The sequence below is a fragment of the Ascoidea rubescens genome (genome assembly GCF_001661345.1).
Source record: "Ascoidea rubescens DSM 1968 unplaced genomic scaffold ASCRUscaffold_2, whole genome shotgun sequence".
In the NCBI taxonomy this organism is placed as follows: Eukaryota; Fungi; Ascomycota; class Saccharomycetes; order Ascoideales; family Ascoideaceae; genus Ascoidea; species Ascoidea rubescens.
The window spans coordinates 999,319-1,012,559 of NW_017962914.1; the positions used below are offsets into that span (position 1 = coordinate 999,319).

The 13,241-nt window shown below is 31.5% G+C and overlaps 7 protein-coding genes across 7 annotated transcripts; 3 read left to right on the plus strand and 4 right to left on the minus strand.

Annotated features, from left to right (window-relative positions):
• Positions 1–66: 66 nt before the first annotated feature.
• On the plus strand, positions 67–1,368 carry ASCRUDRAFT_74446 (uncharacterized protein). Its single transcript, XM_020192688.1, has one exon. The coding sequence runs from the start codon at positions 177–179 to the stop codon at positions 1,095–1,097; it is 921 nt and encodes a 306-aa protein (XP_020049340.1). The 5' UTR covers positions 67–176; the 3' UTR covers positions 1,098–1,368.
• Positions 1,369–1,425: 57 nt separating this feature from the next.
• ASCRUDRAFT_126692 (uncharacterized protein) lies at positions 1,426–2,806 on the plus strand. The gene has a single exon (XM_020188956.1). It carries the CDS (start codon positions 1,753–1,755, stop codon positions 2,722–2,724), a length of 972 nt encoding a protein of 323 aa, XP_020049341.1. The 5' UTR covers positions 1,426–1,752; the 3' UTR covers positions 2,725–2,806.
• A 90-nt stretch (positions 2,807–2,896) lies between these two features.
• ASCRUDRAFT_28313 (caspase family protein) lies at positions 2,897–3,820 on the minus strand (the record flags this gene model as incomplete). Its single annotated transcript, XM_020190042.1, has 1 exon — positions 2,897–3,820. A coding segment is annotated over one exon (924 nt), but the record flags the coding sequence as incomplete, so codon positions are not given.
• A 1,628-nt stretch (positions 3,821–5,448) lies between these two features.
• ASCRUDRAFT_68820 (uncharacterized protein) lies at positions 5,449–6,690 on the minus strand (the record flags this gene model as incomplete). Its single annotated transcript, XM_020191580.1, has 1 exon — positions 5,449–6,690. One exon carries the CDS (start codon positions 6,688–6,690, stop codon positions 5,449–5,451), a length of 1,242 nt encoding a protein of 413 aa, XP_020049343.1.
• Positions 6,691–7,134: 444 nt separating this feature from the next.
• Positions 7,135–7,729, minus strand: ASCRUDRAFT_74447 (uncharacterized protein; the record flags this gene model as incomplete). Its single annotated transcript, XM_020192689.1, has 1 exon — positions 7,135–7,729. A coding segment is annotated over exon 1 (245 nt), but the record flags the coding sequence as incomplete, so codon positions are not given.
• Positions 7,730–8,041: 312 nt separating this feature from the next.
• Positions 8,042–12,322, plus strand: ASCRUDRAFT_74448 (uncharacterized protein). The gene is made up of 4 exons (XM_020192690.1): positions 8,042–8,125; positions 8,199–11,122; positions 11,199–11,276; positions 11,437–12,322. The coding sequence occupies exons 1-4, from the start codon at positions 8,095–8,097 to the stop codon at positions 11,992–11,994; spliced, it is 3,591 nt and encodes a 1,196-aa protein (XP_020049345.1). The 5' UTR covers positions 8,042–8,094; the 3' UTR covers positions 11,995–12,322.
• Positions 12,323–12,536: 214 nt separating this feature from the next.
• ASCRUDRAFT_74449 (uncharacterized protein) lies at positions 12,537–13,131 on the minus strand. The gene has a single exon (XM_020192691.1). It carries the CDS (start codon positions 13,109–13,111, stop codon positions 12,833–12,835), a length of 279 nt encoding a protein of 92 aa, XP_020049346.1. The 5' UTR covers positions 13,112–13,131; the 3' UTR covers positions 12,537–12,832.
• Positions 13,132–13,241: the final 110 nt, after the last annotated feature.

Sequence of the window (13,241 nt, forward strand, 5' to 3'; positions counted from 1 at the left end):
GTACACAATATTGGTAACAAATTAAATTGTTGATCTTTTAAAAGATATAAAAATTATAGATATATCCTTATTTTGAATATAAGAGTGTTTTATGTTTTGATTTTTGGTATCATGATACAAGTCATTATTCTTTACTATTTGGCATAAGAACTAATATATTAGAAAAGTACAAGAAAATGGATGGACACAATAGATTACACCATTATTTTCGATTTGAGTATAAACATTTGGATAAGAAGTGCACAGGAAGCAGGAAAGCGTTGTTGATTGAGATCATAAATCCCAAGAATATCAATCACCGGATGAAATACACAAACAATATAGAACTTGTGTTCAATTTTTTAAAGAGTAATAATTTTCATAATAGTAATATAAGGATTTTATCGGATTTTGGGAATAATAAAGAAATTTCTCCTACTAAAGACAAAATTATTGAATCTATTGATTGGTTGGTTAAAAACTCATGTTCAAATGATTCATTTTTTTTATATTTTTTGGGGGCAGGAACACATTCACCAACCAACGCTGGAGACGAGATAAGTGGATACGATCAAGCAATAATTACAAAAGATGGTCTCCGAATTCTTGATAATGACTTGTATAATAGAATAGTTAAAGATTTGGCAGAAGACTGCAGATTAACAGCAGTATTTGACTGTGACCATTCAGGCACAATACTTGATTTGCCATATAATTACTCAATGGAGGGAGAACATATATTTGGGATGAGAAAAACGCTAGCTAAACAGATAAAAAACTTGTTATTTGTACTCAAGCCTCTTGGGCTGGGTACACTTGTTGATACTTACAAAAAGAAAAAAATTGATAAAATAATTAAAAAAACACATAAACCCAACGCGAAAGTGATCCTGATTGCTGCTTGCGAAGACCTACAAAACAAAAGAATGGGAATTATTAAGAATGAAATCAATTTTCTGTACTTGACATACCGATTCTGTAGAGCTATGGGTATTGTGGAACCAAGATTGTTATCATACCAAAAGTTATTAGAAGAGCTTGGTGGCATGGAGACCTCAACACCACAGTTGGGCAGCTCTGTTCATATCCTGTTAAGACAGGATATTTTCCAGATATAATCATCAGTAATTTGTCTGCTGGCGGCACAAGATGCATGGCTTTTTAATCACCGTTCTGGATGGACAATTTTGCTGCCAGTTTTGGGCCTTGAAAAGACATTTCCCGATAGATTAGTTACTTAATCCTATGCTGAGGACACAAAGGTGTCCAAATATAAAAGGTGTCCTAATATAGAGAGATCCCAGTTCCCTAGTGTCATGTGACGGACACTTCACTCACCAGAATAAATTGATACAACTGGAATAGATACGCGGGATTACTGGTTCTGGCAGGCTTTCTTCTCAGGTCCAAGTCCGTCTCATTTTCAGGTGAAGGTTTTTTGTTTAAGCAGGAGTACCGCTTTAACAGGAAAAATCAACTTGTTAGTTTTCAAAAATGGGATGCAATCAAAGCATATGATTATGGTATAGATTTGAATTCCAGCTGGTGAGAAGTGGATATGAAGAGCATTTGAACTCGCTGATGGTTTCGCTATTGTCATTTGTTGAATCAAAATGCATTATGAGGTGCTTGACCCATCGGTTTGTCTAAAGCAAAAGAGGTTCAATCAATAAGGCCGTGCTTTATATTTTCTCTTATCTTGACCTATTTCTTGTATTTATATTGCCATCGTCGCCCTGTTATTGTTTTTTTCATTGGTAGCTGGTATGAAAAATGCAATATTGCTATTTCAAATCTCAACCTGTTGTTTCTAATTCGGATAATGGGTCTTTACTTTCAGAAGAAGGACCACAACCTCAACCATTTGAACCTCTTGAATTATTTAATAAAATTCTTCGTGTCGATTCGAACGTTCATGAAAATACAGATAACTTCACAAGTCCTATATTTGACAATTCTATAACTGGAAAAAAAAAGGCTTTGATAGTTGCTGTTAGTACAGACGAATTACTTAGTCCTGAAAATGATTCCGAAATTCTTTTACGTTTACTAGAATGGGGTTTTGACACTGATAATATCAGATTCCTTGGTACTAATATATCCAATGGTAATGAATATGGTAATGAATATGGTAATGAATATGGTAATCCCACCAGAAAAAACATTTTAGAAGCAATGAAATGGTTAGTTGAGGATCCGAAAGAAGGTGATTCTTTTTTTTTTCATTACTCAGGAAAAGGTCTACCTGAGTTTTCAATTAGACCATCTGACTATGATACAAATGGTACTTTGAAAAGTAATGATATATTTAATACAATGGTAAAAGACTTACCAGAGAAATGTAAATTGACTGCCATTTTTGATTGTTGTTTTTCTGGTGGAATGTTAGGCCTACCGTATGTCTTGGTTGAAAAAAATTATACTATATTCAAACTTTTACCCCAAAAATCTACATTCAAGTTTGTTCCAAATACAGTTTGCTATAATCAAAAAAAAAGGCCCTTAAAACCAAAAGCAAATGTCATTATGCTAGCAGCATGTACTTCTAATCAGAAGTCTATCGATAAATTGGTTAAAGAAAGACTTTACGGGCATTTAACTGTAAAATTTGCAAATTTGGTCTTTTCTAAACGAGAAATAACCCTAGCTGAATTATTAAATTTTCTAAGACAAAATGAAAATAATCAATTTCCTCAAATCTTTTGTTCTCATAAAGTTAATACTAAAAACCTATTTAAGATTTGATCGTTTTTACAATTTATAAAATACTTATACTATATTTTTTTCACTTAGTCTTTTTCCTTTTTCCTTTTTCCTTTTTGTGGTTAAAATTATTTAAATAAACTTTTTTTTTTTGATAATTTTTAATTTTAAATTTTAAATTTTCTTTGGCTTTGAAGACATTCTATTATAAATTGAATTTAAGAGAAACATCAATTGGATGACTTGAACTTAATTGAGGTCTTTTTTTATATCTTCCACTTAAAATCTCTCTTATATTCCTTAATAAACTAAGATATGATTGTTGCTTGCCACTATTCATGACTTTCATGAAAGCGTAGGACATCGCACCAGTTGACTTTCCTTCAATTTTAGCATCAGAGCTTTTTTGTTCATCTTTACAACCACTTAGCATAATAACATCTGCTGGCGATGTTCTAGTCTTTCTGGTTTTCTCTCTTGCAATATCTTTAACTTTACGGTTCATAATACTTTGAAATTTATCGAGAACTGTTTGAATAAATGATTCGTGATCACTCTTTAAAAACGATTGAACAACTTCCAATAATCCCTCACTCGCTTCTTGAACTAAGTTGGGCTCCTTAATAAGTCCTTTAGTGGAGTAAGTGTATGGCAAATCCAATGCTGAGCCTGAGTGACAACAATCAAACAATGCTGTCAATCTACACCCTTCTGGCAATGTTCTTACAATCAATTCATGCATTTCATCATCAAGAATTTGCCCATTTTCTTCAAAGTCAAGTGGAATAATGGTTTCATCAAACCCATCATCTTCGTCCCCATCAATGTCCTTTACTTGACTTCCGTGTCCAGAATAATGGAAAAATAATGAATCATTGGGTGAAGCATCCTTTACTAACCAACACATTGCATCTAGCATGTTTTTTCTTGTTGGAACAGATCTTGGATTTGGATCCGTATCAGTCAATATAACCATATTTTCCTGAGAATAACCATTTCTTAAAAGAAACTTTTTAACATTATGAGCATCGTTAATACAACCTTTTAATTGATATTTTGTTCCTGTATAATTAATTCCAATAATCAAAGCCTTTTTCTTTCCAGAACAATCGGAATATTTAAAGTTATATCCTTCAACTCTTGAATCAAAAATTTGTTCATTCCTACTTGGGGTCATAGCATTTGGATCTTCTAAAAAGTTATAAACAGTATCATCATCACTATCAGAATCACTAGAAGAGTCACTGTCGGAATCAGGATCAATTGGTCTTTTAGCTGCCAGTTTTAATTTTTCGTCTTCTTTCTGTAATTTTCTTTGTTTTTCTTCTTCTTCTTTTTTTTTTTTTTCTTCTTCTTCTTTTTCTTTTTCCTTCTGTAGTTGTATTTTCTTTTTTTCTTCTTTTTCCTTTTGTAATTTTCTTTTTCTTTCCTCTTCTTTTTCTTTTCTTAATTTTTCTTCCTTTTCTTTCTTAAGCCTTTCTTCTTCCTCTTTTTTCTTTTCCTCTTCCCTTTGTTTCTCTTTCTCTTTCTCTTTCTCTAATTCTTTTTTTTTTTGTTTTTCTAATTCTTTTTCTTTTTGTTTTTCTAATTCTTTTTTTTTTTCATCAATTGATTTTTCATTTTTCTGATCATCGTTTTTCTGATCATTTTCGTTTTTGTTCGTTTTTTTATTTTCATCTTCATCACTTGAGTCACTATCAGAGTCCGAATCACTACTATCACTGTCACTGTCACTATCTTTTTTGGATTTGCTGCTCTTTTTCTTTTTATCATCCTGGTCAATCTTAATATTATAGCTTGAATATGGAACAATAAAATCATTTGTATCTTTAACTTTAATAAAAGTCTTGTTGTTATTTTCAAATTTTCCATAAGTAAATAAGCTATTATTCAATTTTTCAAAATTATTAAAATTATGAGGGTTAAATGTGTAGTCTCCATAATTAAACAAACTGTTGATAGCTAACAATGATTTTTGTCTATCATTAGCAATATTTTTCTTGCTATAATTTGGTTCATTAGGGTCAATGTTTCTTTTAGCTCTAATTCCATAGCTAGAGGTATCTTGTTTTTTGATTTCAAATGAGTACTTCTTATTCAAATCGAATTTGTTGTAGTCAATATTAGTTTCTGGCTTTAAGGGATAGCTCTTGAATTTCGACAAATTTCTCTTGTTCAAATTCAATAGATCGTAATTATCATATTTGTTGCTGTTATTGTTGTTGTAGTCTGGCATTGCTATAAAAAAAAATCAATAGAAAATGAGGGAATATAGGTTATCTGCTGGTGGGCAAAGAAAATAATGGTATAATCTGAGATATCGAGGTTTCAATCACAATAGATGATTGAAACAGCAAATGGAAGATATATAAATCAGTTTATATTCGAAAGCTGAATTGTCAAATAATCGTGCCTTGATTGTGGGATCTGAATTTTACCAAACATAAGGCCTTGGAAAATTGCAAAAGCTGCACAGAATCGTCTCTTGCAAACAGACCTTATCAAATGGATTTTGTCAGTTTAATCAGCACAGATTTTTCCCAGAAGCAAGCAAAACAAAGAAACACAACTATCGCAGCATTCTCCTAACAATTTAACCACTCTTTCGACACATTTTTCAGCTTCGATTGGAAACAGGAAAGGAAGCGCGCACTTAACTGCCTCTTTTCGCACTTCGTAGCGCGTGTACATCACGCACGAATCACATGGTCGTGCGTGAGACACAAACCCTATTTTGCCTAAAGTGTATAAAGAAAGATGGAAGAGTTATTTTTCGAGTTCCTGTTTTCTTTTTAGCTGCTCGAGTTTCTGTTTTATCTGGAAATAATGCTTATGGATGTCTTCTTTTTCCTCCCAGAACTTTCGTCTTATTGCAGCTATTTTTTCGCTCTGCTCTTGTTCCAATTGGGTTTTCTCCTTTACTAGTTTTTCGTTGATTTTGGCAATTTTCAATTTTTCCTCGTTGAGCTCATTGAGAAGTCTGTAGTTTTCAGCTACTTTGTCTTGTATGTCTTCAAACTTTGTGTTTTTTACTTGAACTATTGGAAGACAAAAGTTTGAAGTGTTAAATTGCTGAGAATACGTCAACCAGTTTTCAATGTTCTTGTCATCATTTACCAACATTTTAAGCTCTTTTATCTTTAAATTTTGTTCATTTTGGTATTTCTCGTTATCACAATAGTTTTCAGCGTTATTAACTCTTTCAATTTCTTGGTTGGGTTTTGGTATTTTACTATTAGTGAGTTTGTTACTTGAGTTTTCGATTCTTTTATTTAAAGCCGAAGTTTTATACCGGTTACTTTCCTTTTTGCTAATTAATTTTTTGAGATTTTGGTTATTGGATTGAATATTGTAGTTTTTTATTTGAATTTCCAAGTTTTCACTTGATAGTTTTAGAAAGGGATTGATACCGTTATAAAGGCTGATATTTTTATTGAACAATTTCAAAAGACTAATTAGGTTTTTATTATTATTATTATTATTATTATTATTGTCATTACTAAAATAATTAAAATGTAGATAAATAAATTTATTAATCGTGTTGATTGTTTTTTGCAAATCAAATTTGTTTATATTCTTGATATTAGAATTGTTGGGATAAAAAATATTTTGAATTAAATTTATGAAATCAATTTCAGATAATAAAGTTGGGTTTATATTTAAATAGTAATAGAGATAACTTAGGTTGATGTAATTTAAAAAAGTTAAATTGAAGGCATAGTTATTGATGAAATTTTCGTTTATGATATAATTATTGTTATTATCTGGAATTAGTAAAGTTATTAAGTTGTAAAGATTGTGGATTAATTGGTGATTTAGATGTTTTAGAAATAAAGCTACTAGGTTTGTTGAGTAGTATGTTAGACTGTTTTTCGATTGGCTTACAGTTGTTACTGGGATGAAACTAATGAGATCTGATATTAAATTTTTTGTGTTTCCAATTGTAAACAAAGAAGAGCGAATATTGTCAAAGGATAAGAAACCGATATTTGAGTTTATTTTGATCATATTGTTATTGAAAATTGAGGAGATGTCTATGGTGTTTAGTAGATTTAAATCCTTAAGATTTTTGTGGTAAATTTCACTGTCATTTTGACTGGAATCATTGTCAATATCTTGTTTAAAAAAAAAGCCATTTAAATCTATTGAGTTTACTAGATTTGTAATTTTGTTAAAATCATTAAAGAATGCAATCTGGGGGATTTTGAATAAAACACAGTAAAGAAATTTTAGAAAAAATATGTTATTTTTATAAACATTTAGTATGTTACTATTGTTTCTATTATTATTATTATTGTCATTATTGTTTTTATTGTTGTTATTGTTTTTATTGTTGTTATTGTTGTTATTGTCATTATTATTATCATTATCATTATAATTATTAATATAATTATAAAAATTAATAAATTTTAGTTTCTTAATTTTGTGTAATTTTGAAACATGTTTAGAAGAGTTTTTAGCAATTTTAGCAAGAGAAGAAATCAAAAGCAACATTTTTTTTTCAATTAAAACACTTAATAAATAAATGGGGTCAAGATTTGAAAAGTTGATTAAAATTATATGAAGGAAATCATAAATTAGTACAAAATTAAAGGCATTACCGAGTTTGAAGATAATTAAATAATTGGACGATTGATAGTTAATTTTGATACAGTTTGAGTTCAAGTAAAAATTGATACCATTTAAATCGTTTATTTCATTATTCGATAGGATATAAATCTGGGAGTAGTCGTCTCTATTGATATTTTTCAAGAATAGTAGGTTGATAAGCTCCTTCAAGAACTCAGAAGATAAAAAACTCTGCGAGGAATCTTCAGAACCCTGACTTTTAGTACTACTTTTACCAGCATCGTTATCAATATTGGATGTGTTGGTGTTGTTTCCATTTACGGCATCATTTGTGGTAAAGTTGCCTTTATAATTGGCGATTAGCTCTTCGATGGATAGGTTAGCAAGGTGGTCTGAACCTAATCTGTTTCTGAGTAGAGTGACAAAGCGTAAGTCCAAAAGAATAGAATCCAAGCTCATTCTCAAAGCATATTAGAAGAGATATATGGATGTGTCGTGTATTATATCTACATCTATATCTGTATCTATCGATCACATCTTCACGAATAAACCAATGTGCCCGCGGACACGGAGCACGGCTGAGTCAGCCGTTGCATCCGGTGTAGTAATAGCACGTGTGCTGATATCAGCAGAGTTGCTGACGCAACGCTGACTCAGCCTCCAACACCAGCACGTTTTGCGGCTGAAGAGGTGTTTACATATTGCCTCTTTTGGCGGGTCCCCGAGAACGACAACAGAGACTTTTGCCACGGGCCTGGTAATCGCCAGATTCTTTTGCTCCAGCTCCAGTACCATCTTCAGCACCATCTTCAACACCATCGCCAGCGCCTCCAGCTCCAGAAAATGCTTGACGACTTGTCATATCTACAACCTGGTATGTTTTCTTTGTGTTCTGTTTTCTTCCCACTGCTGTTACAACGCGATACTAACCTCTGTTGCTTTTGCAGATTTTAATCCGAGGACTCTAAAAATTGCTCAATTAAGAAGCATTTTCGTTGAGCACAAAATAGATTATCCTGCTCATGCCAAAAAAAACGACTTGATCAAAATCTTCAATGAAAAGATCAAACCCATCTCCCTGAGTTTACTAAGCACCTACAGCTCTGTCATCCCCAACGACAACAAAATCTTCAATGCTGATGACTCCAACATAGATAACTTGGATGTGGACGACACCATTCTTGAACCTTCTTCCTCAGAGAAAAAGGCCTCAAAGAGAATAACAAGGTCCAGATCTCCCAGAAAGGTCTCTAATAATGGCTTCCTCTACACAAACATCCAACTACCAAATTCTCCTAACAAAAAAACTACAAAACCTTCTAGATCACCATCCCCAAAGAGATCGCCATCTCCCAAACGGGCTTCAACCAAACGATCCCCCAAAAAGAAGCCACAACCTTCCACTAATGATCCATTGGACGTTCCCAAATTAAATACCCAAGACGAACTACTACTAAACCCCAAAAAACAAAGATCCCCTTCAAAATCAAAACCAAAACCAAAACCAAAAACGAGATCTGTCTCTCCAAGAAGAAAGACCTCAAAGAGACTCGACTCCAAAAACAATGAAGCTAAACAAAAAGACAATAACGATCTAATAAAATCTCCCAAAAGAGGAAGACCAAGAAAACAGCTCCAAGAAGAGGACCAAGACAATCAATTCGTTAAAAATAAAACTATACCTTCAATCAATATTCAAAAGGCAACCCAGTCCCAAAAAGATGACTCAGATAAAACACCAGAAAAACCTACTAAATCAAACACTCCTTTCTCCAAAAGAAACTCATTCCAACTATACTCATCTCCATCACCTAATAGACATAATAAATCTAACCCCAAAAAAAGATCCATCTCTGAAATAATTGAAGAAAATCAAAATCAAAATCAAACAGAAACTAAAAACTCACCTGAAAATAGTACCACTTCTGATGATGAGCCAACTGAACCCGCAAAAAAGAAAAAACAACTTCCTGTTTTCACTAAATCTGTTAAGCCAGGGGACTTGTTTGGACTCGATGACAACGTATCTTCTGAAAATGAAGATGAAGACCAGTTTTTTCGCAGCTTGATTGAAGACGAATCAAAATTTATACCTTCAAAAAGAGAACCAATTCCTAAAATTGTCCAAAAAATTAAAGAAGAATCTAAACCTTCATTACTACCTCCTTCTCCTTTCAGAAGTCAATCCCAACCTCAAGTTCAAGCTCAATCACACATTCACTCTTCAAACTCTGATAAAAATAAAATTAAAAAAATATCAATCATTAAAAATGATCAATCAATTAAAAAAATTAAAAGTGATTTAATTAAAAATAAAGTTCTATCAAATTCAAAAGATGATCAATTTGAAACCATCATCAAAAAAGAATCAAAATCTAAAGTTATTTTACATGATAACCATCCCAAAGATAACATCAAATTAGAACTTGAACTTGAACTTGAAAACAATTCCATTAAACCTGAATCTGAACAGGACGATCTTATTAAAGCTGAACCTGATCAAAACGATCTTGTTAAAGCAGAGTTAGACCAAAACAATTCCGTTAAAGCTGAATTTGATACCCAACAAATTTTAGAAGAAGAAACCTCTTCAACTAACATCATAATCAAGGACGAATCTACAATAAATGAAATCCCCCTCTCACCAACACCACAAATTGCTCCAAACTTCAGTTCATTATTAAATCAAGAGCTTATGAAGCATTTAGGCATTATAATTCAAGGTACACCACCAGCATCTGCTTTTAATTCAAATTATGAATTTTCAAATGAACCTCATCCCAAACAAGAATTCAAAAGACACATTCCTTCGATTCCAAAAGTTACTCCTGAAGAAATTCAAAACGCAAAACCTTTAAATCAACCCTTAGATTCGCCCCCGGTAACCATTGATGAAAATAATGACTCAGACTCTGAAGATGAAACTTACTATCCTAACCAAACAACTCAATTAAGTGACATTGATTTCCAAGAAGAACAAGAGCTAGAAAAAATTGAAAAAATTGATCAAATACTCGAAGTTGAAGAAACAACTGAAGAATCTGAAGAAGGAAATGAAGATGAGCCAGGAATTTCTGAAAAAACCGAAAAATCGCAAGAATCTGAAGGGTCTAAAAAACCTAAAGAACTTGAAGAACCTAAAGAACTTAAAGAATCTGAAGAGCCTGAAGAATCCGAACAACCCGAATTCGTCGAATCCCCTGAAGAACCTGAAGTAGAAGACACTGAAGTGAGCGAAGAAGGTGAATTGATTGAAGCCGATGATGATACTAAAGTTGGTGATGAGATTGAAAACGATTATAAAGCAAAAGCTAAAAATGCTACTGAAATTATAAATGATTCATCACAAGAAACAGTTGGTTGGTCTTTTAAAAGCTATTTAAAACAAACATTTCTGCTATTGATCATTGGTTTATTTGTTCAAAGTTTGTTATGGTATCGTAGTCAATATTTTTCTGTTGGTTACTGTGGCCATTCAACTGATACTCCTTTGTTATCAAAATATCACAATGATGATAGATTTGAGTTTCTTCATCCATATATGGAAAAAATTGAAGTTTTTTATCAGGATTTTATCAAGCCAGACTGCATTGCATGTCCTTCAAATGCTGTTTGCTTTGAAAACCTTGAATTAAAATGTGAAGATGACTACATTGAATTAACTCCATTTTATTCATTTAATAGATTATTACCGGTTGCGAGTGAATGTGTTCCTGATACCAGAAAGGCTCAAAGAGTTCATGCAATGTTTAGTTATTCATTAAATTTATTAAGAAATAGAAACGCTGCTATAAAATGTGGTGAAGGTGAAGACGAAGAATCCGGTTTGTCATTAGATGAGATATATAATGTGTTATATCAAATCAAATCAGTAAGTGATTTTAAAATTGTTTTTTTTTAAAAAATATTTAATTGTTTTTAATACTAACAGCTATATTTTTTTTTAGCCTGAAATAAGTGATGCTGATTTTCGTGATGTTTGGTCTAAAGCTGTTGTTGTTCTTGAAAATGAACCAGAAATAAGTGTAAGGAAAGTTTCGTTTTAAATAATTTCTTTAATGTTTTAAGTTAAGCCAAATTATTTATGGTTTACTTAAATTGATTAAAGTAGTTATTACCATTTTTATTTATTCAAAATCAACTCATTTGTTTGGACATAGTACTAACATTTTTTATTTACCATAGGTTTACCACAAAGGATATAATAACTCCAACGATGTTATTGAAAACAGTGACAAACGAGATGAAGATTCTCAAGAGTCAGAAAAAGAAAAAGGATTTCGATCGACTTCCCTTGCAAACTCTGGAATTAAGTGCCGTTCCAAAAAGGTTTTTAATTTCTTACTAGAAACATACAAATATTATATTTTATCATTTTTGATAAGTTTTGGTAGCATTTATTACGGCAAGTATCAGATTAATGAGTATAATAAAAAGCAACTAAAGTTGAATAAGATTTGCTCAATAGTTGTTAAAAAATTGAAAAAACAACTTAAAAACTCGGTTCAAGATGATAGTGGGACAATTAAAAAACACATTCCAAGTATTCAATTGAGAGATTCACTTTTAGAAAATGAAACGCCAAAGGAAAAATTAGAATTGTGGGAAAAAGTTACTAAAAAAATTGAACATAATTCCAATATTAGAGTTCATATGATGGAAGTTTATGGAGAAATAATGAGAACATGGGAATGGATTGGAGATTTTGAAAATGATGAAGTTACAAATGCACCAACAATATAGAATAGAAATTTCCAAAATTTCAAACCTATGTTTTAATTATGATATTAGCTGTTTAACAAACTTCCTGCATCTAAGATCCTTTTGTAAAGTATTAATTTTGCTTATTATAAAATTAAGAAGCATTAGAAGAATGTTGTTGTTTTTTTTTCTAATGTATGTATCTATGTTTCTTGAATTAAATATTTTTTAACTTTTTGGTTATTTCTTTATGAATTTTTTCACATTTTTTTTAAGGGTTTTTAGGATTTCAACTTTTAAATTTTAATTTTTAAATTTCAACAATATTTCAATATTTAATGTTTTTCAATTGATAAATCTTCAAGTTCTCGGATGATATTTTTTTTCTTTACCTATTTTGTTAAATTTGAATGTTAAAGAATTTTGCTGTTTATACCTATTATTTTTCTCTTTTCCTTATTTTGTTTTATTGATTACTAAATTTCAGTTGATTTATTTCTTTTTTTCTTTTTTTGTTGAATACAAATTTCTACACTATATATATGATTAAGTTTAATAATAAATGATTTTATGTTTCTCATTAAGAACAATTCTAAAGACAAGTAAATTGTGTTCCAAAAGAAAAAATAAAAGAAAAAAGAAGCGAAAAAAATGAATATTGATAATAAAAAGAGTAATATTTATGTTAAAGAAAAGAATGCAAAGGGACAATGTAACATTCTTAGAGTCAATTTCTTAAGATTAAGTACAACATAGCAGAAAGAAATTAGAAATGTGGTAAGAATTGAGTCTGAATCTGATTTATTAAAATATGAATTATTTAAAGAGTCAATGAAGGATCATTGTAAGAATTGATGTAATTCAATTGAATTATTTATTGCTATTTTCTTTGGGCCTCCAAGACCTTAACTTGGGCCTCCAAGTTTTTAATGGATTTCTGCAAGGCTAAAACCTCAGAGACAACAGCACTATTGGCAGTTCTGTACTCGTCCATAAGATAGTAGTAGGAACCAAAACCAGTCAAAGTCACACCAAACAAGAATCCCAAAACACCACCCTTGAAGGAGCCAACTCTGGCCTTGGACTGGGTCTTTACGACTATGGGAGCCTCAGTAGAATAAGCACGAGCAAGAGCCAGACGAGTTGCGAGGAAGAGCATTTTGTAGATGTTGGAGAGAGCTGAGAGCTGAGTGATTCTACACGAGATTATATCCTCTTCTGAAAGAAGAAACGGCGGACCAATCAGCGGCTGCAAATTTCGGCACGTGAGATCCAGTTTGGGAGGGCCG

Excerpts from the sequence above, each read along its gene's own strand:
- ASCRUDRAFT_74446 (XM_020192688.1), top strand. The coding sequence starts at position 177 with ATGGATGGACACAATAGATTACACCATTATTTTCGATTTGAGTATAAA.
- ASCRUDRAFT_126692 (XM_020188956.1), top strand. The coding sequence starts at position 1,753 with ATGCAATATTGCTATTTCAAATCTCAACCTGTTGTTTCTAATTCGGAT.
- ASCRUDRAFT_74448 (XM_020192690.1), top strand. The coding sequence starts at position 8,095 with ATGCTTGACGACTTGTCATATCTACAACCTG. Across the intron at positions 11,123-11,198 it reads TGTTATATCAAATCAAATCA|CCTGAAATAAGTGATGCTGA; the intron begins GTAAGTGATTTT and ends ATTTTTTTTTAG. Across the intron at positions 11,277-11,436 it reads AAAATGAACCAGAAATAAGT|GTTTACCACAAAGGATATAA; the intron begins GTAAGGAAAGTT and ends TATTTACCATAG.
- ASCRUDRAFT_74449 (XM_020192691.1), bottom strand. The coding sequence starts at position 13,111 with ATGCTCTTCCTCGCAACTCGTCTGGCTCTTGCTCGTGCTTATTCTACT.